General features: G+C 37.7%; 1 protein-coding gene across 1 annotated transcript in view; it reads left to right on the forward strand.

Annotated features, from left to right (window-relative positions):
- The first annotated feature begins 384 nt into the window (after positions 1–384).
- LOC148942592 (protein KRTCAP2 homolog) overlaps positions 385–27,997 on the forward strand; it is a 40,166-nt gene continuing 12,553 nt past the window's right edge. Inside the window, exon 1 of the mRNA XM_089102103.1 lies at positions 385–522. Coding sequence (XP_088958229.1) covers positions 519–522 — 4 coding nt within the window. The 5' untranslated portion in view covers positions 385–518. The remainder of the gene's footprint in view (positions 523–27,997) is intronic.

Consider the following 27,997-nt stretch of genomic DNA (forward strand, 5'->3'; position numbering starts at 1 on the left):
TTTGGGGAAAAGGAGGGCGTGGAAGGGGTGTTAGTTGCCTTCCAATCACTTTTGACTATTAAAGAGGGCACAAGCCACTCCAATTTCCAATCGAATGAGCACTTTTCGAAGTTTCTACGACAGATCCTTTGATACGAAATGCCTTGGTCTAAGACCAAGAAAAAAAAATTGTGCCCACATCGTTCCTTACTATAAAAATATCAAGCCTTGCAATCAGTTTCGACTCTTTACATTGTTTTTTACTTAGGTAGCGCTATTGGGCTGCCTGTGATAATGTCTTAGCTCAGGGTGCCCAACGCGTCCTTTTGGTGTGAAGACTATCATTATTGACAACCGATTTTTGGTGTTTTTGATGATTTTGGGGAAACATCGGTGAATTCTGGTGATTTACTTGGTGAAAACTGGTATTTTAGGTGACTTTCTTGGTGAAAACTGGTGATTTTTATTTCGCTGTGGAGGCAAGCCTGACAGTGAGCAAGAATTTTGAAAAAAGGAATCGTTTCTTGCTACGCTAAAGAATGGGTAGCTTGCCTTTAATCATTTGAGATTCATTTGAAATGTTAAAAAACTTTTTTTTGTGTGAATGCTAGGAGATTTATATTGGTAAAGGTGCAGGTTGAATGATAAGTGATACATAGCAACAAGGTGATCATACTAGGCCACTCAATTCCTTTTTGTAGGCTATTCTCTATTCTAATAGCTTATAATAATCAATTTGATCACGAATGCACCCACCTAATGGTCTTACAGATAGCACTAATAATGTATTTCTTTATTACATTTATCATGTTGTAGCCAACCTTTTAGCTCATATAGGTCCATAGCCTATTAAACTGGCTATCTCCTCACTCTAATTTTTATGTGTGTAAGTGTATGATTTAGTAAGATATGTAAAGTAATGGAAAAAATATGTTAGCCTAATCTGATTAGTAGAAACATCCTGGATGTTATAAAGTATGACTTTCAGTGAGTTTTTCTTTTAGTCTAGCCTACTTTTTAAATCTTCTTTGGGTTCTATAGAAACTAGGGGAGGGCATTTTTAAGTGAACCAATTATCAAATTTGGACAGAGCATAGGCTATAAAAAGGAAGAAAGTGGCATGTTCACCTATTACCTAGGCATATGTCAGTCATGAAACCTTGTAGATATAGGCTTGGGTAAAAGACCTCTTTTGGAAAAGACCACTTTTCTTTTGCATTCTGGAAAAATAGAGGTGGGTTTTCATACCACCCCTATTTTACTACAACATGATGCAATGTGAGGGTAGGCTAGTAACAAGAGCCCCACCTTCTTGGTGAAATTTTCACACATAATTTGTCAGCATAAGCTAAATGTGGTCTCTGTTTTGACAAGAAAAAAAAAATATAGTTAATATTTGTGATTTATAGAAGAAATATCAAGCAACAAAAGTTACATTTTTAGAACCAGAAGAAAATCAGCTTTCTTTTAATATATGAATAAAGCAGAAACACTGAAATGATACATAAATCAAAATAGAATATATAGTATTTCCAAAAAGAAGTCTTTTGGTAAATTTTTACCAAATCACAGTATTGACTTACAAATAAAGGGAATTTATCACTTGATGCCTTTTTGGTATTATGCTCTTTACAATTATAATAATCATTTTTGTTAGAAATGAATTTTACACCCACCCCAATATATACCAATTCAGGGTATATATTTGTACATTAGGGGGGGGAGTAGGAAGTTCAATCTTACCTCTCATTTACATCAGAAATAAAATTTACCCCCAACCCCTGAATGTGCAAATATATACCCTGAATTGGTATAAATAGGGGTGGGGGTAAAATTCATTTCCAACCAAAATGATTATTATATTTGTAAAGAGCATAAAAAAAGGCATCAAGTGGTGTATTCCCTTTATTTGTAAGTCACTAATATGATTTGGTAAAAATTTACCAGTCTTTGTAGGTAAGTCAATAAATTAATAATTTCAAGTGTTTGATCTTAAATAATGTTAATAATTAACCATATTGATGCATAGCTTAGATTTTTAGTCATTATTTATATATACTATTCTTCTCCATTCCTTTTTGGTAACAGGGTGTGAGAGTTTCAGTTTTACATATTTTGCTCAATTGGATACTGGTTTTTTACCCTATGCCTAGGCTGTACTGACCATTAAATCTGTTGCTGACCAGACAATTTAGCTAGGATGAAAGTGAATACACCACTTAAAGCCCTTTTTATGCTCTTTTATAATTTAATAATCACTTTTTGGGGAAAATTACATTCTGATTCCTTGAAGGACTCAAAATAGCCCATATTAACAAAAACTTTAAAAATGTGTTTCCAAAAAATAAATGTCACTTATTGCTGATTCTTTAATGGTAATAATTAGTCTAAACAGTAAAATGTTATTAGGCTACTGTATGCAAACAGATTTGTATTGGTTTTGAAAAAGAGCCAGAAACCCTCTAAAAAATGACATCAGTTTTACTATGATGTTGTTTTCAATGGGTTCAGGCTCTTATTTAAAACTCAAGTTAATGTATATTCAAAATAGCATTTGACTATTAAGAGCACAGTTTATATAATTATCCAGTATGATCATTCCCTATCTCACCCATTATAAAAACCCAGACCAGGGTGCAAGTGCTCCAGAGAACGTTTTTGCAGATAGAAACATAAGCAGCATCAGATCTTTTCACGGGTGGACAAGTCAGATGCAAAACAATCTGAAACAAGTGGAAACCTGCTATTATGAATAATGCACTTTGTAACCATTTCTGATTGATAGACACAAACACACTGATCCATAAGTGAAGAAAGAAGTGGGAGGAGCTTTTTGTTCACACCAAGAATGAAGACCAGAAATGATCTGCAATAAGCTTACTGGATAATTATATAAACTGTGATTAAGAGTAAGAGAAATAAAAAATTACCATTCCTATGTTGACTATAAATAGCAATTTTTTCTCACATGACAGTTTTTCTTTAGAATCTTGTTTTTCAACTTAGGGTTATATTTTAGTTATATTTTTCCTCAGAAACAATTATTGAATTATGAAAGGGAATATTAAAAGGCATCAAATGACGTATTCACTTTTATCCTAGCTAAATTATGTTGTCAGCTATGTAATCTGGAGGAAAACCAGAACGGTTTGTTATTACAAAAGAGCTGTTGAATCTTGCATGTTCCACACGGTCTTGGTATCAACAATATCTGGATAAAAATAAAAAAGAAGAGCTATCTAAGAAGGAGAAAGCAGCTTTCGAAGAGGACAGCAAGCGGAAGTTGCAGGAGGTCCACGACAAAAAGAAAGAAATAGAAGACCTGGGAAGCAAAAGGAAAAAACTTAGAGCACCAGAGCAAGAAAAGAGAACAGTAGCAGATTCTCTACTTCAGGAAGCGACCGACAGAATGAAGAAGACTGCCGAGTCCAAGAGTTCCATAGACATTGCCATAACTGTTTCTTTGCTCGAAGGAGCTGTGAAGTCCAGAACAAGTGAAAGAGAGCAGATGGTGGAATCTGTGAGAATGGAGCAGTCTCTTGCTAAAGAAAACTGACCTGTTTTTTACTATTTGTACAGTTTGTATTTGAAATAAAAAAAAATAACATAAATAAATACATAATTGCAAAAACTCGGGAAATGACGAATTTATGTGACCAGGCATCCCACGCCACCTACCACAGATCTGATCCCGAGGACTTCCGAATCCTATATTTTTCCTATATTTGGGCCCGGGAAATCCTATAAAAATAGGACAGAGCCTATAATTTGAAACGAACCAACCTGTCCAAACCCTGTCTATGTGTTGGTCTCTGCAAGTGATGCTCAGAGGTGAGTCTGTGGTAGCCATGCATTTTGTTTTCTCATCATTTATTTCCAGGCCAACCTGGCCACCTCTCTCCCTCACTTTGTCAAGGAGTTCTTGGAGTCTTTGCTTGCATGATTCCAGGATGGCAATGTTGTCAGCAAAGTCTACATTGCTGAGGTGTATTTCTGGATTCAGCTGGATTCCGTCTGTGCTTGTACTTTGCAGTATGTAATTGATGACAATTACAAAAAGTAGCAGTGACAAGATGTAACCTTGCTTGACTCCTGACAGAACGTGGAAGAAACAAGTTTGGCCATCTGGTGTCTTAACACAGCACTTGCTATCTTCATAGAGCACAACAATCAGTGAAACAATCTTTTCAGGGATTCCATAATGCAGTAGGATCTTCCACAGACTTTGGTGGTTTACTGAGTCAAATGCCTTCTCAAAATTGATGATACAGATTTTGGAGCTCTACTCCCTGCTTTCTTATGTCAGTAGCTGTAGAGTAAATATCAGGTCTGCACATGAACAGTTTAGTCTGAATACATGTTGCTTGTTGCAAAGGTGTCTGTCAAGCTGCAAGCTGATTCTCTGCAGTAAAATGTGCATCACTAATTTCCTGGGTATGGAAAGCATGGAGATCCCTTGCCATTTGCCGTGGAGGGATGCATTGCCTTTCTTAAAGATCCTCACAAGGGTGCTGCAGTTATGATATGAACATATTTTGGCAGTTGTCCAGATTACTGCAAAAATCACTGTCCAGAACTTGAGGCAGGTCAGAACAGTTCCTTTTATTATTTCTGTGGATATCCTGTCTTTGCCAGACGACTTCCCATTTTTCAGCTTCTTTGCTGCTGCTATAATTTTGGTGGATGACAGCAGATCGATGCTGATGTTTAAGGAAAACAGTGTTGTTGCTGGGATCATCTGATGGAGGTCTGTTTAACAGCTTCTCAAAGGGGCTGCTCCAGACTTTGTTTAGGTCAGACTGCTTGGTTATCAGGATGCCCAAGGGGTCTTTTACTGATCCATGTTGAATAGAGGATTCCTTTCCAATAATCTCATTGAGGATTTTATAGATGGCTCTTGAGTCACCTCTCTTCACTGCCTCTTCTGCATGTGCTGCTTTCCGCTCCTGCATGTTTCTCTGGTCTTTTCTTGCACTCTTCTTTGCCAATTTATCTGCAGCTCTGTATTCATTGTTTCTGAGGATCTGTTGGTCAGGGATTTGTCTTTGGATAAGTGATGCTTTTACTTTTTTCCTTGTCTGTTTGGTCAGATAGCCACTTGTCCTTTGGGCTCTTGCTGTACCCAATGGTGGCTTTTGCACCATTGTGAAAGTAAAACTTTATGCTTTTCCAGCATTGATTGCTATCAGCATCATCTAGTAAACACAAGGCTTCAAATCTATTCCACATCTCTAGTTTAAAGGCTTGCTTGTATTCTCAGATATAGCCTTAATATACTAAATTTTGCAATATTTGGGGAAGATTAGGTCGAAGGCAGGTCCCTATTTTTGTCTGACTTATGGGGACAAAAATGATGATGTAATTTATGTTTATGTAAGGGGTTAAAAAGTTGAGAGGAAATTTTTCCAGGGTTGTTCAAAAGGGAGGAAAGGGTGGGTAATATATTAAGAGATTGAAATTTTTTGGGGATAAAGAATTTGGGAAGTTTTATTGGAATGGGCCTGGAGCATAGAGATCATTTTCTTTAAGTTTATTTTTTGTTTCTGTTTATAATAAGGGTGTTTTCATTTATTATTTTTGAAGTGTATTGTGTATTAACCATGGCCCATTAGTGCGTTTAGTGCTAATAAATCAAATCATATCATAGGCCTAGGGACAAGAAGAACTTGCCACCTGATTTCTTTTTGTATGCTCTATTCAAATGTAATTCTCTATTTACTTGAAAATGAACTCCCCCTCCCCCTATGGGCCTTATACAGCTAAAGGGGTAAATTTGTTGCTGACAACATGATTCAGCTAGGATAAAAGTGAATACATCACTTGATGCCTTTTAATATTCCCTTTCATAATTCAATAATTGTTTATGAGGGAAAATATATCTTATTATGTTACCCTACTCTTAATTACTCAGTTTCTCTTTGACCAGCCAGCAGGAATAATTTAGGGGCAAGTGATGACCTACTTAAGGACAATTGAATAGTTGGAAGGATTGTGTTCAGCTTCCTGCTGCTTTCAAGTTTTTTATCTCTAAAGATTTAGGAATCCTTTTATAAAGCTACACAAGCTCTTTTGAAGCTTTTTAAAATAACTAAGGGTAACAGCCTTACTTGTGAGAGAAAGAAAAGAAATCAGATTAATTTTTTTATCAAACAGTTTGTGGTAATAAACTGTAAGTAAGGAGCAACCCAGCTCAATAATAACCCAAACTTTAAAAAACTGAAATTTGATACCACTAGATACATCAAAAGAATTAGATTTTAATGCTGATTTCAAATATATAAGTTTCATCAAGTTTAGTCCTACCTGTCAAAAGTTACGCGCCTGAGAATATTTGCCTGATTTTCGAAAAATGGAAAACACCCCCTAAAATTTATAGAACCTTAGTGAAAATCACACCATCAGATTCAGTGTATCAGAGAACTTTACTGTAGAGGTTTCAAGCTCCTGTCGTCAAAAATGTGGAATTTTGCATTTTTTGCCAGAAGAAAGATCACAAATGTGTGTTTATGTATTTTTTTTGTTCTTTTTTTTCCATGTTGTCAGCATGGGCGCCCATATGGGGGGGGGGCTACCGCCCCCCCTGGGTGAAGGATGCTGTAGTATTTTTATATTTTTTTTCTGAGGTTTATATTATATAGCCTTAAAAGTGCCAATTAGACCAGGTTTGCCCCCCCCCCCCTGGAATTCAGCTTATGGGCAACCATGGTTGTCAGCTACAAATTTACCCCTTTGGCTGTATAAGGACCATAGGGGGAAATGCATTTTCAAATAAATAGAGTATTAAATTTGAAAAGAGTATACAAAAAAGAATCAGGTGGCCTATGGTCTGTCAGCTATGTAATCTTGTAGGCTAAGCCTAGGCTGTATTGACCAGGATTTAGAACAGGAGGCCATTTGAAAGAAACCCTGAAAAAAAAATCTGAAAAATACTTTCAAACAAATCATAACCATGCTATTTCTGCTTTAACTTTTGTTTCAATAGGTCAACTTCAGGAGCTATAAAATTGAAAACCATTGTTTTTGTCAGGATTAAAAATTGTTGAAAAGTTTCTCCAACATATAAATAGCAACCCAAATTATGAATTCTTATGGAAAAATAAAATGAAAAGATATAAAATATTATTCTTTTCCATGAAAAAACAAATATAAATTAATTAAAAAAAAAATTTCCAGAAAAGATTTTTTTCAAAGAAAAGTAAAGAGCTCCATTAAGCCAAAAATGAGCAAAAATAAAGTAAAATAATCTTCTAATCGTAAAACTACAACAGATCTCTATCAATAAATAAATGAACTCAAAACGAACAGAAATTACAATTATTAGCCAAGTCAAACTAGAAACAAGCAAACATTTCTCAAGACCCGAACATAATTTGCACTTTAATGAAAACAAAATATGTTTTAAATGTTTTCACTTTTTTACTTTCATAAATAAAAAAATTTCAAAATTTTAAGGAATAAATATCAATATGTCAATTAAACTGACAATCCAAGATTGTTAGTTGTTTTTTTTTTTTTTTCAGTAAAGTGCAAATTATTTTCTGGTCTTGAGAAGGCATGGGGGTTATCAGCCCTACTCACATTAATTTTTGCTTGTTTTGAGTTTGACTTGGCTATTTATTGCAATTTCTGTGTGTTTTTGGGTTTCATTTATTTATTGATAGTGACTTGTGGAAGTGTTGTGCTTGGAAGATTATTTGCTTTATTTTGCTCATTTTTGGCCTAACAGAGCTCTTTACATTTCTTTGAAAAACTTCTTTTGTGGAAAAAGTTTTTTAAATTAACCTTCATCAATGATGTTTCTTCTACTATCAGCAGTAAGCTAACACTCAATACAAACAAATCAACAGTTCTTGATCCAGCCTTGTCATGTGAAAAACTCACCTGTTTATAGAATAATCTTGAACTACTTGGTCACTTGGCTGAGGCTTAGCTTCAAGAATTTAATGTTGCCAAGTGCCCAATCAACAAATTTGGCCAAAGAAAATCCTTGTTGCTCTCATTTTCTTTCTGGCCATCTAATCTCTTCAGCAAATGATGAGCATGGTCTTGGTATCATTACTGACAATGAATCAAAATTTAGTACCCATGCTGACAAAGTCTGCTGTTGGTGCTAATTCAACTCTGGGGCTGATCAAGCACCCTTTCCACTTGTTCCTCCAAAGTTGTTAATCTCTGTATTAAGGACTAATCTGAACCAAGCTCAAAATTAAAATTCTCTAGCCTCCCTGCATTAAAAAATGTATTTAAGTTCAGGAAGTTGTGCCATTAAAATGGTATCCAGCATGCAGGAAGTTTTTTATCCGGCAAGACTAGCTAAGCTTAAACTCTCAACACTAGTATATAGGAGAAGAAGAGGTGATACCATTCTAACCTACAAGCTAATGAAGGCCAACCTTCTCTCAGCATTATTTCCTGTTGTTGGTCCTGATTCAAGAACTAGAGGTCATTGGCTGAAACTTATAAAGCCATCTATCCTAACCAGGGTCTGCACTCAATTCTTTTCATTGTGGTTGTCACCAACTAGAAAAAACTCTATTAAGATACTGTTACTGCTGACCCTATTGATATTTTAAAAGGAAGGTTTGATGCTGACTGGTTCTCTAGGGAGTGAAAACTTGATTGGGAAGCTGCTGATCATTCAACTGCATCTGATCCTTGAGCAACACTGTAAAGAACTTATCAATCATCAACTTGGGAGCTTCACAAGAAAAATTGTTAGATTGCTCCAAGCTGCAAATTGAGGTAATATCAACATTCAATTCTGTTTTGAATTTCGATCCTAAATATGAGGTTTGGTACTTATAAGTTGTATCCACCCTCCCAAACCGGGGCCAGATTACCTTAGACCTTAGATCTGCCTGTGCCTCCAGGGCATCAAGAAGTAGCCGCCAATCTTCCTGTAGGTTTTTTGCTGCCAGTGTGTCTCCCACTGAGGTTAGATTGATGTGTGCAGGTTATGGAGATCTGTCTGGTACTTTTGATGCAGGGTGTTTCTGGGTCTGCCATTGCAGCATGGACCTGATGGCTGCCAATGGAGCACTGAATTTGGTAGTTGGAGATTGTCCACACACAGTATGTGGCCAAGGTATATCCAATGGTGAACTCTTATTATATATGTCACAAGAGGCTAGCTGTCTTGTTGTGGATGGATTGGTTTGTTATTCTCTGCTGCCAATGGATGTTGAGAATTCTCCTAAAACATGTGTTTTTGAAAGTAAGTATTCTTCTCTCTTGTTCCTGGTTCAGGTCCCAGGTTTTGACTGCATAAAGCAGCACTGGAATAACATTGCTATTGAAGAGTCTTAGCTTTAGCTGTATTCTTGTGAGCACTTCTTTTGTGGTCAATTTGGTGCTTTCTATTATGCTTCCAATGTATTTAAAATGGACAACTTGCTCTATGCAGGGTTCGGACTCGCATATAAATTCCAATAAATTCCTATATTTTAATGCACTCCTATAAAATGCCTATATTTCGGCTAAAATCCTATTATTCCGATATTTTTGGCTGAAGAGCACCAAGAACATTGCTCATGATTTGCAATTTTCACTGCTCGTTAAGTAAGCCAAGATGTGCTTTCCTTTGCTTTTGACTCTGCTTGTAGACTGTGCTGTCTTTTGGTGTAGATCAATAACTAATTACAACTGTTGAGTAGTTTGAACTTAACTAATGCTTTGTGTTGTGATTAGTAAGCTGCTTCTGCCTGGGCTATGCTGTTGTGTTGACTTAGTAACATATGTTTTGGTTCTCGTCATGTTGGGCCTGTCCAAAATGAGCGAAGATCAGTATATAGGCTAGCAGTCTCTGCTTAATGAGACTGTGAGTTCTTGCAACTTATGCGTTTCCTGGCTGAACGCTATGAAAGGCTGATGTGAATACAGCCCAGTTTTGGACATATCCACTTTTTTTCTTTTTATGGCCTTATAATCACAGGATGCTATTTTGCAGGTGATGCTTGGTAATTAAGTATTGGGCCTACCAAGTTCAATAGTTCATGGCTTGCTAAGACGGATTGCAGAGGTAGAAAGATTGGCAAATGGTGTAAGACTGGGAACGACCATTACTTGTTCTTTTGCAAAATCTGCTTGAAAAATCTTGGTTGCACAGCTGGGGTTGCTCAGCTAAACCAACATGTGCGATCTGCAGAACAAAAAGCCACAGTTACTGCTCAACCACATCCACTACAACTTCACCTGACCGGACAATCTTGAGTTGATGAAACAACCAAGGATAAACCATTAATTGGTACAAACATGTTTTGTGAGCGTGATGCCTCTTATAAAGCTGAGTTAATATGGGCACTTCAGACGGTACAGAGTTCCATGTCTGCTAAGTCTTCAGACCATATTGTTGCAACCTTCCATATGATGTTTCCCGGTAAGATCCCCGACGGAATGTCTCTATGTGCAAAGAAACTCACATATCTGATCACCAATGCGCTGCATCCTTACTGTAAGCAAGTGCTTGTGAAGGACATTCAGTCATATTTTGTATTAAAATATGACAAGACAACCAACAACGCTGGTATGAAAGAGTTACAGATACGTGTTCGATATTGGTCCTCATACGGAAACGAAATCCAGAGCAGATATTTATGCACAAGTTTTATGGGCCACGCGACAAGTGATGACCTGTATAGGAAGATTATATCAGCCATTGAGTAGAATCAGCTGCCACTTTGAAAAACTGATCATGCTTGGAAGTGATGGACCAAATGTCAACAAAAGTGTTTGGAACAAGTTCAATGCCAAAAAAAAGAAAGTGACAGGAAAGGGAATGTTGAACATTGGTACTTGCAACATCCATATAATTCATAACGCTTTCTTGACAGGTCTTCAGGTGTTGGGAGAAGAAAGTTCCGACTTTGTTATTCATGTGCATTCATTTTTTTACAACTGGCCTGCACGTTGTGAAGACTATCAAAAGTGCCAAAAGAAAGTGGGAGTGCCAGAGAATGCTTTCATGAAGCATGTCCCAAGCCGCTGTCTGACGATCGGACGTGCCCTCGCTAGAATCATGCAGCAGTGGCTGGCAATCTTAGAGTACATCCTGAACTTCGTGCAGAGAGAGAAAAAACTGAAAAATCTTCTGTCCACTCCCAAATTTCTGAAGATTTTAGCTTATATCAAAAGTGCGATGATGAAGGCCCAACTCGAGTTTGTTCTAGCCTCATCAGAACTGTTCATGAGTTTCAACCAACTGTTCCAGAAAGAAGAGCCTCTCATTCATGTTCTGCACTCAGAGAGCAAAAGACTAGTTGTGACGCTTTGCAGAGGGGTCTTTACTTTAGATTTCATGACCGAGACTGAAAATTTCTCACCAGAAATGTTGAACCTTGCTTAAAAACTTGCAGAAAAGCCCATAGTTTCAGAAAATGTGGAACAAGATTTCGGTGAGAAAGCATCACTGAAAGACAAGGCCATTTTCTATGTCAATGTGCGAAAACATTTTATTGCGGGTATTCGCCATATTTTGAACAAATGTTCTCTGGAAAAGGATGGTTTTCTAGAGGCTTACTCTGTTTGAGTCCAATCAACATGAAGGATTCAAGAAGCATTGCAGACATAGCAGCTGTGGCATGCGAGATTGCGATTGGAGTAAGCTCAGACATCGCCCAGGCTGAGTGACTGCTTTTGCGAAAGGAAACTGGACCCTGTGAGGACATTACTCGGATCAATCATTTTTGGAGCCATTATTTTGGACTGTTGAATGAGTGCGGGGACAGCAAGTACCCGGAACTTACCAAGCTTATCAAAGCGGTGCTGATGTTGTCGCATGGTAGCGCAGATGTTGAGCGTGGGTTCTCGCGTTCTGATAGGATTCTCGGTGAAGACGAGGCCTTGATGTCCGAACGCGTTTTGGATGCGAGACTCTTGGTATATGACATGTTGAGGCTTTATGGAGGAAAACCAGAACGGTTTGTTATTACAAAAGAGCTGTTGAATCTTGCACGTTCCGCACGGTCTTGGTATCAACAATATCTGGATAAAAATAAAAAAGAAGAGCTATCTAAGAAGGAGAAAGCAGCTTTCGAAGAGGACAGCAAGCGGAAGTTGCAGGAGGTCCACGACAAAAAGAAAGAAATAGAAGACCTGGGAAGCAAAAGGAAAAAAACTTAGAGCACCAGAGCAAGAAAAGAGAACAGTAGCAGATACTCTACTTCAGGAAGCGACCAACAGAATGAAGAAGACTGCCGAGTCCAAGAGTTCCATAAACATTGCCATAACTGTTTCTTTGCTCAAAGGAGCTGTGAAGTCCAGAACAAGTGAAAGAGAGCAGATGGTGGAATCTGTGAGAATGGAGCAGTCTCTTGCTAAAGAAAACTGACCTGTTTTTTACTATTTGTACAGTTTGTATTTGAAATAAAAAAATAACATAAATAAATACATAATTGCAAAAACTCGGGAAATGACGAATTTATGTGACCAGGCATCCCACGCCACCTACCACAGATCTGATCCCGAGGACTTCCGAATCCTATATTTTTCCTATATTTGGGCCCGGGAAATCCTATAAAAATAGGACAGAGCCTATAATTTGAAACGAACCGACCTGTCCGAACCCTGTCTATGTGTTGGTCTCTGCAAGTGATGCTCAGAGGTGAGTCTGTGGTAGCCATGCATTTTGTTTTCTCATCATTTATTTCCAGGCCAACCTGGCCACCTCTCTCCCTCACTTTGTCAAGGAGTTCTTGGAGTCTTTGCTTGCATGATTCCAGGATGGCAATGTTGTCAGCAAAGTCTACATTGCTGAGGTGTATTTCTGGATTCAGCTGGATTCCGTCTGTGCTTGTACTTTGCAGTATGTAATTGATGACAATTACAAAAAGTAGCAGTGACAAGATGTAACCTTGCTTGACTCCTGACAGAACGTGGAAGAAACAAGTTTGGCCATCTGGTGTCTTAACACAGCACTTGCTATCTTCATAGAGCACAACAATCAGTGAAACAATCTTTTCAGGGATTCCATAATGCAGTAGGATCTTCCACAGACTTTGGTGGTTTACTGAGTCAAATGCCTTCTCAAAATTGATGATACAGATTTTGGAGCTCTACTCCCTGCTTTCTTATGTCAGTAGCTGTAGAGTAAATATCAGGTCTGCACATGAACAGTTTAGTCTGAATACATGTTGCTTGTTGCAAAGGTGTCTGGCAAGCTGCAAGCTGATTCTCTGCAGTAAAATGTGCATCACTAATTTCCTGGGTATGGAAAGCATGGAGATCCCTTGCCATTTGCCGTGGAGGGATGCATTGCCTTTCTTAAAGATCCTCACAAGGGTGCTGCAGTTATGATATGAACATATTTTGGCAGTTGTCCAGATTACTGCAAAAATCACTGTCCAGAACTTGAGGCAGGTCAGAACAGTTCCTTTTATTATTTCTGTGGATATCCTGTCTTTGCCAGACGACTTCCCATTTTTCAGCTTCTTTGCTGCTGCTATAATTTTGGTGGATGACAGCAGATCGATGCTGATGTTTAAGGAAAACAGTGTTGTTGCTGGGATCATCTGATGGAGGTCTGTTTAACAGCTTCTCAAAGGGGCTGCTCCAGACTTTGTTTAGGTCAGACTGCTTGGTTATCAGGATGCCCAAGGGGTCTTTTACTGATCCATGTTGAATAGAGGATTCCTTTCCAATAATCTCATTGAGGATTTTATAGATGGCTCTTGAGTCACCTCTCTTCACTGCCTCTTCTGCATGTGCTGCTTTCCGCTCCTGCATGTTTCTCTGGTCTTTTCTTGCACTCTTCTTTGCCAATTTATCTGCAGCTCTGTATTCATTGTTTCTGAGGATCTGTTGGTCAGGGATTTGTCTTTGGATAAGTGATGCTTTTACTTTTTTCCTTGTCTGTTTGGTCAGATAGCCACTTGTCCTTTGGGCTCTTGCTGTACCCAATGGTGGCTTTTGCACCATTGTGAAAGTAAAACTTTATGCTTTTCCAGCATTGATTGCTATCAGCATCATCTAGTAAACACAAGGCTTCAAATCTATTCCACATCTCTAGTTTAAAGGCTTGCTTGTATTCTCAGATATAGCCTTAATATACTAAATTTTGCAATATTTGGGGAAGATTAGGTCGAAGGCAGGTCCCTATTTTTGTCTGACTTATGGGGACAAAAATGATGATGTAATTTATGTTTATGTAAGGGGTTAAAAAGTTGAGAGGAAATTTTTCCAGGGTTGTTCAAAAGGGAGGAAAGGGTGGGTAATATATTAAGAGATTGAAATTTTTTGGGGATAAAGAATTTGGGAAGTTTTATTGGAATGGGCCTGGAGCATAGAGATCATTTTCTTTAAGTTTATTTTTTGTTTCTGTTTATAATAAGGGTGTTTTCATTTATTATTTTTGAAGTGTATTGTGTATTAACCATGGCCCATTAGTGCGTTTAGTGATAATAAATCAAATCATATCATAGGCCTAGGGACAAGAAGAACTTGCCACCTGATTTCTTTTTGTATGCTCTATTCAAATGTAATTCTCTATTTACTTGAAAATGAATTCCCCCTCCCCTATGGGCCTTATACAGCTAAAGGGGTAAATTTGTTGCTGACAACATGATTCAGCTAGGATAAAAGTGAATACATCACTTGATGCCTTTTAATATTCCCTTTCATAATTCAATAATTGTTTATGAGGGAAAATATATCTTATTATGTTACCCTACTCTTAATTACTCAGTTTCTCTTTGACCAGCCAGCAGGAATAATTTAGGGGCAAGTGATGACCTACTTAAGGACAATTGAATAGTTGGAAGGATTGTGTTCAGCTTCCTGCTGCTTTCAAGTTTTTTATCTCTAAAGATTTAGGAATCCTTTTATAAAGCTACACAAGCTCTTTTGAAGCTTTTTAAAATAACTAAGGGTAACAGCCTTACTTGTGAGAGAAAGAAAAGAAATCAGATTTATTTTTTTATCAAACAGTTTGTGGTAATAAACTGTAAGTAAGGAGCAACCCAGCTCAATAATAACCCAAACTTTAAAAAACTGAAATTTGATACCACTAGATACATCAAAAGAATTAGATTTTAATGCTGATTTCAAATATATAAGTTTCATCAAGTTTAGTCCTACCTGTCAAAAGTTACGCGCCTGAGAATATTTGCCTGATTTTCGAAAAATGGAAAACACCCCCTAAAATTTATAGAACCTTAGTGAAAATCACACCATCAGATTCAGTGTATCAGAGAACTTTACTGTAGAGGTTTCAAGCTCCTGTCGTCAAAAATGTGGAATTTTGCATTTTTTGCCAGAAGAAAGATCACAAATGTGTGTTTATGTATTTTTTTGTTCTTTTTTTTTCCATGTTGTCAGCATGGGCGCCCATATGGGGGGGGGCTACCGCCCCCCTGGCTGAATGATGCTGCCTTATTTTTATATTTTTGTTCCGAGATTTATATTATATAGCATTAAAAGTGCCAATTAGACGAGGTTTGCCCCCCCCCTGGAATTCAGCTTATGGGCAACCATGGTTGTCAGCTACAAATTTACCCCTTTGGCTGTATAAGGACCATAGGGGGAAATGCATTTTCAAATAAATAGAGTATTAAATTTGAAAAGAGTATACAAAAAAGAATCAGGTGGCCTATGGTCTGTCAGCTATGTAATCTTGTAGGCTAAGCCTAGGCTGTATTGACCAGGATTTAGAACAGGAGGCCATTTGAAAGAAACCCTGAAAAAAAAATCTGAAAAATACTTTCAAACAAATCATAACCATGCTATTTCTGCTTTAACTTTTGTTTCAATAGGTCAACTTCAGGAGCTATAAAATTGAAAACCATTGTTTTTGTCAGGATTAAAAATTGTTGAAAAGTTTCTCCAACATATAAATAGCAACCCAAATTATGAATTATTATGGAAAAATAAAATGAAAAGATATAAAATATTATTCTTTTCCATGAAAAAGGCTATGTCAATAAAAAACAAATATAAATTAATTAAAAAAAAAATTTCCAGAAAAGATTTTTTTCAAAGAAAAGTAAAGAGCTCCATTAAGCCAAAAATGAGCAAAAATAAAGTAAAATAATCTTCTAATCGTAAAACTACAACAGATCTCTATCAATAAATAAATGAACTCAAAACGAACAGAAATTACAATTATTAGCCAAGTCAAACTAGAAACAAGCAAACATTTCTCAAGACCAGAATATAATTTGCACTTTACTGAAAACAAAATATGTTTTAAATGTTTTCACTTTTATTACTTTCATAAATAAAAATTTTTCAGAATTTTAAGTAATAAATATCAATATTTCAATTAAACTGAAAATCCAAGATTGTTAGTTGTTTTTTTTTTTTTTCATTAAAGCGCAAATTATTTTCTGGTCTTTAGAAGGCATGGGGGTTCTCAGCCCTACTCACATTAATTTTTGCTTGTTTTGAGTTTGACTTGGCTATTTATTGCAATTTCTGTGTGTTTTTGGGTTTCATTTATTTATTGATAGTGACTTGTGGAAGTGTTGTGCTTGGAAGATTATTTGCTTTATTTTGCTCATTTTTGGCCTAACAGAGCTCTTTACATTTCTTTGAAAAACTTCTTTTGTGGAAAAAGTTTTTTAAATTAACCTTCATCAATGATGTTTCTTCTACTATCAGCAGTAAGCTAACACTCAATACAAACAAATCAACAGTTCTTGATCCAGCCTTGTCATGTGAAAAACTCACCTGTTTATAGAATAATCTTGAACTACTTGGTCACTTGGCTGAGGCTTAGCTTCAAGAATTTAATGTTGCCAAGTGCCCAATCAACAAATTTGGCCAAAGAAAATCCTTGTTGCTCTCATTTTCTTTCTGGCCATCTAATCTCTTCAGCAAATGATGAGCATGGTCTTGGTATCATTACTGACAATGAATCAAAATTTAGTACCCATGCTGACAAAGTCTGCTGTTGGTGCTAATTCAACTCTGGGGCTGATCAAGCACCCTTTCCACTTGTTCCCCCAAAGTTGTTAATCTCTGTATTAAGGACTAATCTGAACCAAGCTCAAAATTAAAATTCTCTAGCCTCCCTGCATTAAAAAATGTATTTAAGTTCAGGAAGTTGTGCCATTAAAATGGTATCCAGCATGCAGGAAGTTTTTTATCCTGCAAGACTAGCTAAGCTTAAACTCTCAACACTAGTATATAGGAGAAGAAGAGGTGATACCATTCTAACCTACAAGCTAATGAAGGCCAACCTTCTCTCAGCATTATTTCCTGTTGTTGGTCCTGATTCAAGAACTAGAGGTCATTGGCTGAAACTTATAAAGCCATCTATCCTAACCAGGGTCTGCACTCAATTCTTTTCATTGTGGTTGTCACCAACTAGAAAAAACTCTATTAAGATACTGTTACTGCTGACCCTATTGATATTTTAAAAGGAAGGTTTGATGCTGACTGGTTCTCTAGGGAGTGAAAACTTGATTGGGAAGCTGCTGATCATTCAACTGCATCTGATCCTTGAGCAACACTGTAAAGAACTTATCAATCATCAACTTGGGAGCTTCACAAGAAAAATTGTTAGATTGCTCCAAGCTGCAAATTGAGGTAATATCAACATTCAATTCTGTTTTGAATTTCGATCCTAAATATGAGGTTTGGTACTTATAAGTTGTATCCACCCTCCCAAACCGGGGCCAGATTACCTTAGACCTTAGATCTGCCTGTGCCTCCAGGGCATCAAGAAGTAGCCGCCAATCTTCCTGTAGGTTTTTTGCTGCCAGTGTGTCTCCCACTGAGGTTAGATTGATGTGTGCAGGTTATGGAGATCTGTCTGGTACTTTTGATGCAGGGTGTTTCTGGGTCTGCCATTGCAGCATGGACCTGATGGCTGCCAATGGAGCACTGAATTTGGTAGTTGGAGATTGTCCACACACAGTATGTGGCCAAGGTATATCCAATGGTGAACTCTTATTATATATGTCACAAGAGGCTAGCTGTCTTGTTGTGGATGGATTGGTTTGTTATTCTCTGCTGCCAATGGATGTTGAGAATTCTCCTAAAACATGTGTTTTTGAAAGTAAGTATTCTTCTCTCTTGTTCCTGGTTCAGGTCCCAGGTTTTGACTGCATAAAGCAGCACTGGAATAACATTGCTATTGAAGAGTCTTAGCTTTAGCTGTATTCTTGTGAGCACTTCTTTTGTGGTCAATTTGGTGCTTTCTATTATGCTTCCAATGTATTTAAAATGGACAACTTGCTCTATGCAGGGTTCGGACTCGCATATAAATTCCAATAAATTCCTATATTTTAATGCACTCCTATAAAATGCCTATATTTCGGCTAAAATCCTATTATTCCGATATTTTTGGCTGAAGAGCACAAAGAACATTGCTCATGATTTGCAATTTTCACTGCTCGTTAAGTAAGCCAAGATGTGCTTTCCTTTGCTTTTGACTCTGCTTGTAGACTGTGCTGTCTTTTGGTGTAGATCAATAACTAATTACAACTGTTGAGTAGTTTGAACTTAACTAATGCTTTGTGTTGTGATTAGTAAGCTGCTTCTGCCTGGGCTATGCTGTTGTGTTGACTTAGTAACATATGTTTTGGTTCTCGTCATGTTGGGCCTGTCCAAAATGAGCGAAGATCAGTATATAGGCTAGCAGTCTCTGCTTAATGAGACTGTGAGTTCTTGCAACTTATGCGTTTCCTGGCTGAACGCTATGAAAGGCTGATGTGAATACAGCCCAGTTTTGGACATATCCACTTTTTTTCTTTTTATGGCCTTATAATCACAGGATGCTATTTTGCAGGTGATGCTTGGTAATTAAGTATTGGGCCTACCAAGTTCAATAGTTCATGGCTTGCTAAGACGGATTGCAGTGGTAGAAAGATTGGCAAATGGTGTAAGACTGGGAACAACCAGTACTTGTTCTTTTGCAAAATCTGCTTGAAAAATCTTGGTTGCACAGCTGGGGTTGCTCAGCTAAACCAACATGTGCGATCTGCAGAACAAAAAGCCACAGTTACTGCTCAACCACATCCACTACAACTTCACCTGACCGGACAATCGTGAGTTGATGAAACAACCAAGGATAAACCATTAATTGGTACAAACATGTTTTGTGAGCGTGATGCCTCTTATAAAGCTGAGTTAATATGGGCACTTCAGACGGTACAGAGTTCCATGTCTGCTAAGTCTTCAGACCATATTGTTGCAACCTTCCATATGATGTTTCCCGGTAAGATCCCCGACGGAATGTCTCTATGTGCAAAGAAACTCACATATCTGATCACCAATGCGCTGCATCCTTACTGTAAGCAAGTGCTTGTGAAGGACATTCAGTCATATTTTGTATTAAAATATGACAAGACAACCAACAACGCTGGTATGAAAGAGTTACAGATACGTATTCGATATTGGTCCTCATACGGAAACGAAATCCAGAGCAGAGATTTATGCACAAGTTTTATGGGCCACGCGACAAGTGATGACCTGTATAGGAAGATTATGTCAGCCATTGAGCAGATTCAGCTGCCACTTGAAAAACTGATCACGCTTGGAAGTGATGGACCAAATGTCAACAAAAGTGTTTGGAATAAGTTCAATGCCAAAAAAAAGAAAGTGACAGGAAAGGGAATGTTGAACATTGGTACTTGCAACATCCACATAATTCATAACGCTTTCTTGACAGGTCTTCAGGTGTTTGGAGAAGAAAGTTCCGACTTTGTTATTCATGTGCATTCATTTTTTTACAACTGGCCTGCACGTTGTGAAGACTATCAAAGGTGCCAAAAGAAATGGGAGTGCCAGAAAATGCTTTCATGAAGCATGTCCCAAGCCGCTGGCTGACAATCGGAAGTGCCCTCGCTAGAATCATGCAGCAGTGGCTGGCAATCTTAGAGTACATCCTGAACTTCGTGCAGAGAGAGAAAAAACTGAAAAATCTTCTGTCCACTCCCAAATTTCTGAAGATTTTAGCTTATATCAAAAGTGCGATGATGAAGGCCCAACTCGAGTTTGTTCTAGCCTCATCAGAACTGTTCATGAGTTTCAACCAACTGTTCCAGAAAGAAGAGCCTCTCATTCATGTTCTGCACTCAGAGAGCAAAAGACTAGTTGTGACGCTTTGCAGAGGGGTCTTTACTTTAGATTTCGTGACCGAGACTGAAAATTTCTCACCAGAAATGTTGAACCTTGCTTAAAAACTTGCAGAAAAGCCCATAGTTTCAGAAAATGTGGAACAAGATTTCGGTGAGAAAGCATCACTGAAAGACAAGGCCATTTTCTATGTCAATGTGCGAAAACATTTTATTGCGGGTATTCGCCATATTTTGAACAAATGTTCTCTGGAAAAGGATGGTTTTCTAGAGGCTTACGCTGTTTGAGTCCAATCAACATGAAGGATTCAAGAAGCATTGCAGACATAGCAGCTGTGGCATGCGAGATTGCGATTGAAGTAAGCTCAGACGTCACCCAGGCTGAGTGACTGCTTTTGCGAAAGGAAACTGGACCCCGTGAGGACATTACTCGAATCGATTATTTTTGGAACCATTATTTTGGACTGGTGAATGAGCGCGGGGATAGCAAGTACCCGGAACTTACCAAGCTTATCAAAGCGGTGCTGATGTTGTCGCATGGTAGCGCAGATGTTGAGCGTGGGTTCTCGCGTTCTGATAGGATTCTCGGTGAAGACGAGGCCTTGATGTCCGAACGCGTTTTGGATGCGAGACTCTTGGTATATGACATGTTGAGGCTTTATGGAGGAAAACCAGAACGGTTTGTTATTACAAAAGAGCTGTTGAATCTTGCACGTTCCGCACGGTCTTGGTATCAACAATATCTGGATAAAAATAAAAAAGAAGAGCTATCTAAGAAGGAGAAAGCAGCTTTCGAAGAGGACAGCAAGCGGAAGTTGCAGGAGGTCCACGACAAAAAGAAAGAAATAGAAGACCTGGGAAGCAAAAGGAAAAAAACTTAGAGCACCAGAGCAAGAAAAGAGAACAGTAGCAGATACTCTACTTCAGGAAGCGACCAACAGAATGAAGAAGACTGCCGAGTCCAAGAGTTCCATAAACATTGCCATAACTGTTTCTTTGCTCAAAGGAGCTGTGAAGTCCAGAACAAGTGAAAGAGAGCAGATGGTGGAATCTGTGAGAATGGAGCAGTCTCTTGCTAAAGAAAACTGACCTGTTTTTTACTATTTGTACAGTTTGTATTTGAAATAAAAAAAATAACATAAATAAATACATAATTGCAAAAACTCGGGAAATGACGAATTTATGTGACCAGGCATCCCACGCCACCTACCACAGATCTGATCCCGAGGACTTCCGAATCCTATATTTTTCCTATATTTGGGCCCGGGAAATCCTATAAAAATAGGACAGAGCCTATAATTTGAAACGAACCGACCTGTCCGAACCCTGTCTATGTGTTGGTCTCTGCAAGTGATGCTCAGAGGTGAGTCTGTGGTAGCCATGCATTTTGTTTTCTCATCATTTATTTCCAGGCCAACCTGGCCACCTCTCTCCCTCACTTTGTCAAGGAGTTCTTGGAGTCTTTGCTTGCATGATTCCAGGATGGCAATGTTGTCAGCAAAGTCTACATTGCTGAGGTGTATTTCTGGATTCAGCTGGATTCCGTCTGTGCTTGTACTTTGCAGTATGTAATTGATGACAATTACAAAAAGTAGCAGTGACAAGATGTAACCTTGCTTGACTCCTGACAGAACGTGGAAGAAACAAGTTTGGCCATCTGGTGTCTTAACACAGCACTTGCTATCTTCATAGAGCACAACAATCAGTGAAACAATCTTTTCAGGGATTCCATAATGCAGTAGGATCTTCCACAGACTTTGGTGGTTTACTGAGTCAAATGCCTTCTCAAAATTGATGATACAGATTTTGGAGCTCTACTCCCTGCTTTCTTATGTCAGTAGCTGTAGAGTAAATATCAGGTCTGCACATGAACAGTTTAGTCTGAATACATGTTGCTTGTTGCAAAGGTGTCTGGCAAGCTGCAAGCTGATTCTCTGCAGTAAAATGTGCATCACTAATTTCCTGGGTATGGAAAGCATGGAGATCCCTTGCCATTTGCCGTGGAGGGATGCATTGCCTTTCTTAAAGATCCTCACAAGGGTGCTGCAGTTATGATATGAACATATTTTGGCAGTTGTCCAGATTACTGCAAAAATCACTGTCCAGAACTTGAGGCAGGTCAGAACAGTTCCTTTTATTATTTCTGTGGATATCCTGTCTTTGCCAGACGACTTCCCATTTTTCAGCTTCTTTGCTGCTGCTATAATTTTGGTGGATGACAGCAGATCGATGCTGATGTTTAAGGAAAACAGTGTTGTTGCTGGGATCATCTGATGGAGGTCTGTTTAACAGCTTCTCAAAGGGGCTGCTCCAGACTTTGTTTAGGTCAGACTGCTTGGTTATCAGGATGCCCAAGGGGTCTTTTACTGATCCATGTTGAATAGAGGATTCCTTTCCAATAATCTCATTGAGGATTTTATAGATGGCTCTTGAGTCACCTCTCTTCACTGCCTCTTCTGCATGTGCTGCTTTCCGCTCCTGCATGTTTCTCTGGTCTTTTCTTGCACTCTTCTTTGCCAATTTATCTGCAGCTCTGTATTCATTGTTTCTGAGGATCTGTTGGTCAGGGATTTGTCTTTGGATAAGTGATGCTTTTACTTTTTTCCTTGTCTGTTTGGTCAGATAGCCACTTGTCCTTTGGGCTCTTGCTGTACCCAATGGTGGCTTTTGCACCATTGTGAAAGTAAAACTTTATGCTTTTCCAGCATTGATTGCTATCAGCATCATCTAGTAAACACAAGGCTTCAAATCTATTCCACATCTCTAGTTTAAAGGCTTGCTTGTATTCTCAGATATAGCCTTAATATACTAAATTTTGCAATATTTGGGGAAGATTAGGTCGAAGGCAGGTCCCTATTTTTGTCTGACTTATGGGGACAAAAATGATGATATAATTTATGTTTATGTAAGGGGTTAAAAAGTTGAGAGGAATTTTTTCCAGGGTTGTTCAAAAGGGAGGAAAGGGTGGGTAATATATTAAGAGATTGAAATTTTTTGGGGATAAAGAATTTGGGAAGTTTTATTGGAATGGGCCTGGAGCATAGAGATCATTTTCTTTAAGTTTATTTTTTGTTTCTGTTTATAATAAGGGTGTTTTCATTTATTATTTTTGAAGTGTATTGTGTATTAACCATGGCCCATTAGTGCGTTTAGTGCTAATAAATCAAATCATATCATAGGCCTAGGGACAAGAAGAACTTGCCACCTGATTTCTTTTTGTATGCTCTATTCAAATGTAATTCTCTATTTACTTGAAAATGAACTCCCCTCCCCCTATGGGCCTTATACAGCTAAAGGGGTAAATTTGTTGCTGACAACATGATTCAGCTAGGATAAAAGTGAATACATCACTTGATGCCTTTTAATATTCCCTTTCATAATTCAATAATTGTTTATGAGGGAAAATATATCTTATTATGTTACCCTACTCTTAATTACTCAGTTTCTCTTTGACCAGCCAGCAGGAATAATTTAGGGGCAAGTGATGACCTACTTAAGGACAATTGAATAGTTGGAAGGATTGTGTTCAGCTTCCTGCTGCTTTCAAGTTTTTTATCTCTAAAGATTTAGGAATCCTTTTATAAAGCTACACAAGCTCTTTTGAAGCTTTTTAAAATAACTAAGGGTAACAGCCTTACTTGTGAGAGAAAGAAAAGAAATCAGATTTATTTTTTTATCAAACAGTTTGTGGTAACAAACTGTAAGTAAGGAGCAACCCAGCTCAATAATAACCCAAACTTTAAAAAACTGAAATTTGATACCACTAGATACATCAAAAGAATTAGATTTTAATGCTGATTTCAAATATATAAGTTTCATCAAGTTTAGTCCTACCTGTCAAAAGTTACGCGCCTGAGAATATTTGCCTGATTTTCGAAAAATGGAAAACACCCCTAAAATTTATAGAACCTTAGTGAAAATCACACCATCAGATTCAGTGTATCAGAGAACTTTACTGTAGAGGTTTCAAGCTCCTGTCGTCAAAAATGTGGAATTTTGCATTTTTTGCCAGAAGAAAGATCACAAATGTGTGTTTATGTATTTTTTTGTTCTTTTTTTTCCAGGGGTTATCGTACCGACCCAAGGTCCGAAAATATCTTGGGAGGGCTCATTGGAACGGAAATTAAAAGTTCTAGTGCCCTTTTTAAGTGACCAAAAATGGAGGGCGACTAGGTCCCCTCCCACGCTCTTTTTTCCCTTTAAGTCACCTGATTAAAATTTTGAGATAGCCATTTTGTTCAAGATGGTCGAAAATATGATAACTATGTCTTTTAGGATAACTTAATACCCCAAAGTCCCTGGGGGGAGGGCTGAAAGCTATGAACTTTACCCAATGTTTACATATAGCATTGGTTAATGGAAAGTATACAGACGTTTTCAAGGGGGATTTTTTCTGGTAGTGGGGGGGGGGGGTGAATTGGGTGTTATGTGGGAGGATCTTTCCATGGGGGAAGGGACATTGCTATGAAGGGGGCACTGGATTTCCCGGCATTATTTAAAAAACGATCAGAAATTAAAAAACAAAATCTACTAAAAGTAAGGAGCAACATGAAAACTTAAAACGAACAGAAATTATTACGTGTATGATTGGGTTCATCCCCAAGTCAATACCTCGCTCTTTAAGCCAACGATTTTTTTTAGTACTTTCATAAGAGCTATTTATTCTAATTAACGGCCTTTGTGATTAAGAGGTCATTTTTAAAGAATTGTAACAAAATTCGAACTTTAGTGTAAAGAACGAAGTATTGACTAGGGGGTGAACTCCCCAAATATACGTATTAAAAAATATGAACATAGAAGTTCGTTACGTATGTTAGTTCATAAGTTATGTATATTCTAATAAAAATGCCTGTCAATAAAATTAAACAACTTTTGAGAAAGCCATTTAACCAAATAAACTACTACTACTACTACTAACAACTTACCGCAGCACCAAGCCGCCTGAGGCCGACACAGCTACGCACGATCCTCCTCCACCCCAATCTATTCAAAGCCTTTCTTTTTACACCTGCCCACGAAGTTCCCATTTCCTTTAAATCTTTCTTTATGACGTCCTCCCATCCCAGACGGGGACGACCTGCTTTCCGTTTAGCCCTAGATGGTTGGCCGAAAAGAACAATCTGTCATTCTTCATCCGCACAACGTGCCCTAACAACCTCAACCTTTCTTTCATTATAGCCCTAGAGAGCGGTATTGAACCACATTTTTCGTATAGCCTATTGTTTGAAATACGGTCAGTCAGCTGGGTACCCAGAACAATCCTTAAGCAATGTCTCTGGAAAACATCTAGCAAATCTTCATCCGCTTTTCGGAGCTGCCATCACTGCCATCACTGTAGCTTCTAATATTCTAATCTTGGTTTGCAGACTTATCTTCCTATTCTTCCAGACTTTTTTTAACTGTGAAAAAACACCCTGAGCCTTGGCTATTCTATTTTTAACATCTTCACTGCTCCCACCATCTTTACTAATAATACTACCAAGGTAAGTGAATCTGCCCACCTGATCAATCTTTTCATTACCCAACGTCACGTTTTCATCTTCACTTATTCCTATCCTTAGTGACTTAGTCTTCCTAGCATTAATTTTCAAACCAATTCTCAAAAATTTCAAACGGCCATCTCAAAATTTCTATCAGATGCATTTTGAGAAAATGCGATGTGTGGGGGGAGGGGTATCCACCCTCCGATCACTCTGAATCTCAAAAAGAGCACTAGAATTACTGATTACCAATCCAATGAGCCCCCTTGGAAGTTTATATGATCACCCTTTCTATATATACCTTATTAGCCCCCATGGCATAACTTACAACTCTTGCCCTGAGAGCTGTGGGAGGGTGGCGGCGGGGGTTTCATCCTCAAAGACATCATTTTTGGACCTTTCAGTTACGTTGGACGGAATTGTTATCTCAAAATTTTGATTGGATGTGTTTGGGGAAATGGTGGACATGGGAGGGGGTTTAGTTACCCTCCAATCACTTTTGACTATTAAAAAGGGCACTATCCCTTTCAATTTCCAATCAAATGAGCCCTTTTTGAAGTTTTTGCTACAACACATTTGATACAAAGTATACAAATGCTGGTAAAAAAAAAAAAAAAAAAAAAAAGACCCAGACCCAGAGCACGGATTTTCTGTTCAAGCTTAACAGCATGCAGCTCAATTACAAGTTGCCTATGACAAACTTTGTCAAAAGTAATGCAGAATAATGTCAGCAGGCACCTCTGCATCAAGTAACTTCATGACATAGTCTTACAATTCTAGTAGAATTGTATCAACAAACCATGCCACGAGCTGTGCAAAACATTATTTGCTTCAAGATGCTGAATAACTGAAAAATTGACTATTCTTTCAAGAATCTTAACAACCACTGATGTCATGCATATTGGTTGGTAGCTTTCAGCAAGGTTCTACCCTTCTTAAATAGAAGAATGATATTGGCAGTTATCCAGTACAGTATTAGTCCGGAAAGATTCAATGATAAGTTGAATAGCAAGGAAAGTGGTTGAGACAAGACTGCTTGCCATTTATGCACGATACAAGAATGAAAGCAGTCTGGACCAGAATATTTTTTAGTTTTAAGAGACACCAGTTCCTTTGAAACTATTGTAATAGTAGTTAAAATTTTATCAAGCAATACATCATATACAGGAGGAAAGGGGAAAATAACACTGAAATCAGAGGGAACAAAATAGATTAGAATTTTTGACTTTCTGCTCATGATCAATGACAAGTTGACTATTTTGCACGATGTCATGGATTGAACGTCTACTGCAACATTTTGAGAACCATTATGCCACAAATACTTTGGATTATCTTTACATCCTCTGCCACATTTTCTCAACTATCTAATGGTGGGTCTTCTAGCATTTTAGTGCTCTTCTGGTAAGGTTTATTATAGGTATAAAAAGAAATATATATGATTTCTTTTCTTACTGTCACAAGTAAGGCTGTTACCCTTAGTTTTTTTTTTTTTTTCAAAAGCTTCAAAAGAACTTGTGTAGCTTGATAAAAGGATTTATAAATCTTTAGAGATCCAAAAAGAAATTGGAAAAGCAGCAGGGAGCAGAACACAATCCTTCCAAAGGTTCAATTCTCCTTAAGTATATCATCACTTGCCCCTAAATTATTCCTGCTGGCTGGTCAAAGAGAAACTGAGTAATTAAGAGTAGCTAACATAATACATTTTATTGAGTAAACTATTTTCCTTAACATGCAATTAAGATAATGCAGCAACGGAATGAAAAGGAATATGCTAAAAAGGAGATGCACTTACTTATTAATACAATAGCCTGCAATGTTTTCTAAAACAACATTTTTTGTATCACTAACAGTTGACTGTTAAGGATGTAGTTTATCCTTTCTTCTCAACTAAACTTTAAAAATATGTGGGAAGTTTTAAAATTGCATTATTTGTATATAAAATCTATCACTAGTTAATACTTAAAAATTTCAGCAAGGTGTGATATGTGCACTGTTTGTGAATTATTTCCTTAACCTGTTTGGATGTTGTCATGTTGAAATCTTGGTATTCTTGTTACCTTGAATATAATTGCATAGCTTTTCATTGCATAGAAAATTGATAATCCAGCCTATAGGGATATCCAATAAAAATGTGTAAGGGAATGAATATGGTTCTATTTAACCCAAAAATGTAATTGTTGGAGATTGGTAAAAAAAAACTGTCTATAGTTCTTCTGTGCCACAAACCAAAACCACTGGTATGACCTGTCAAATTCAGTTGCATTGCTGAAAAAAACATTGCAGATAAGTTAAGGGGAGGCTAGGGGGGGGGCAGAAGGATCAATTGCAACTCTTGAAATCTTTGGATCATTCCTATGACTTTATATCAGAGTAAAGAATACAAACTCTGTGTAAAAGGACAAACATCATTTTAGTGGGTTTTTGAAAATTGCCATGTGAGAGTACATTCCCATTAGTATTCCCTATATTTAGGTAGGCCTGCCTTTGTATTAATTGTCTATTGTTTTGCCATTTTCCTTCAGAAAT

The sequence above is a fragment of the Artemia sp. Qi Xiang Cuo genome, chromosome 16 (assembly GCF_049724085.1).
Source record: "Artemia sp. Qi Xiang Cuo chromosome 16, ASM4972408v1, whole genome shotgun sequence".
Classification (NCBI taxonomy): Eukaryota; Metazoa; Arthropoda; class Branchiopoda; order Anostraca; family Artemiidae; genus Artemia; species Artemia sp. Qi Xiang Cuo.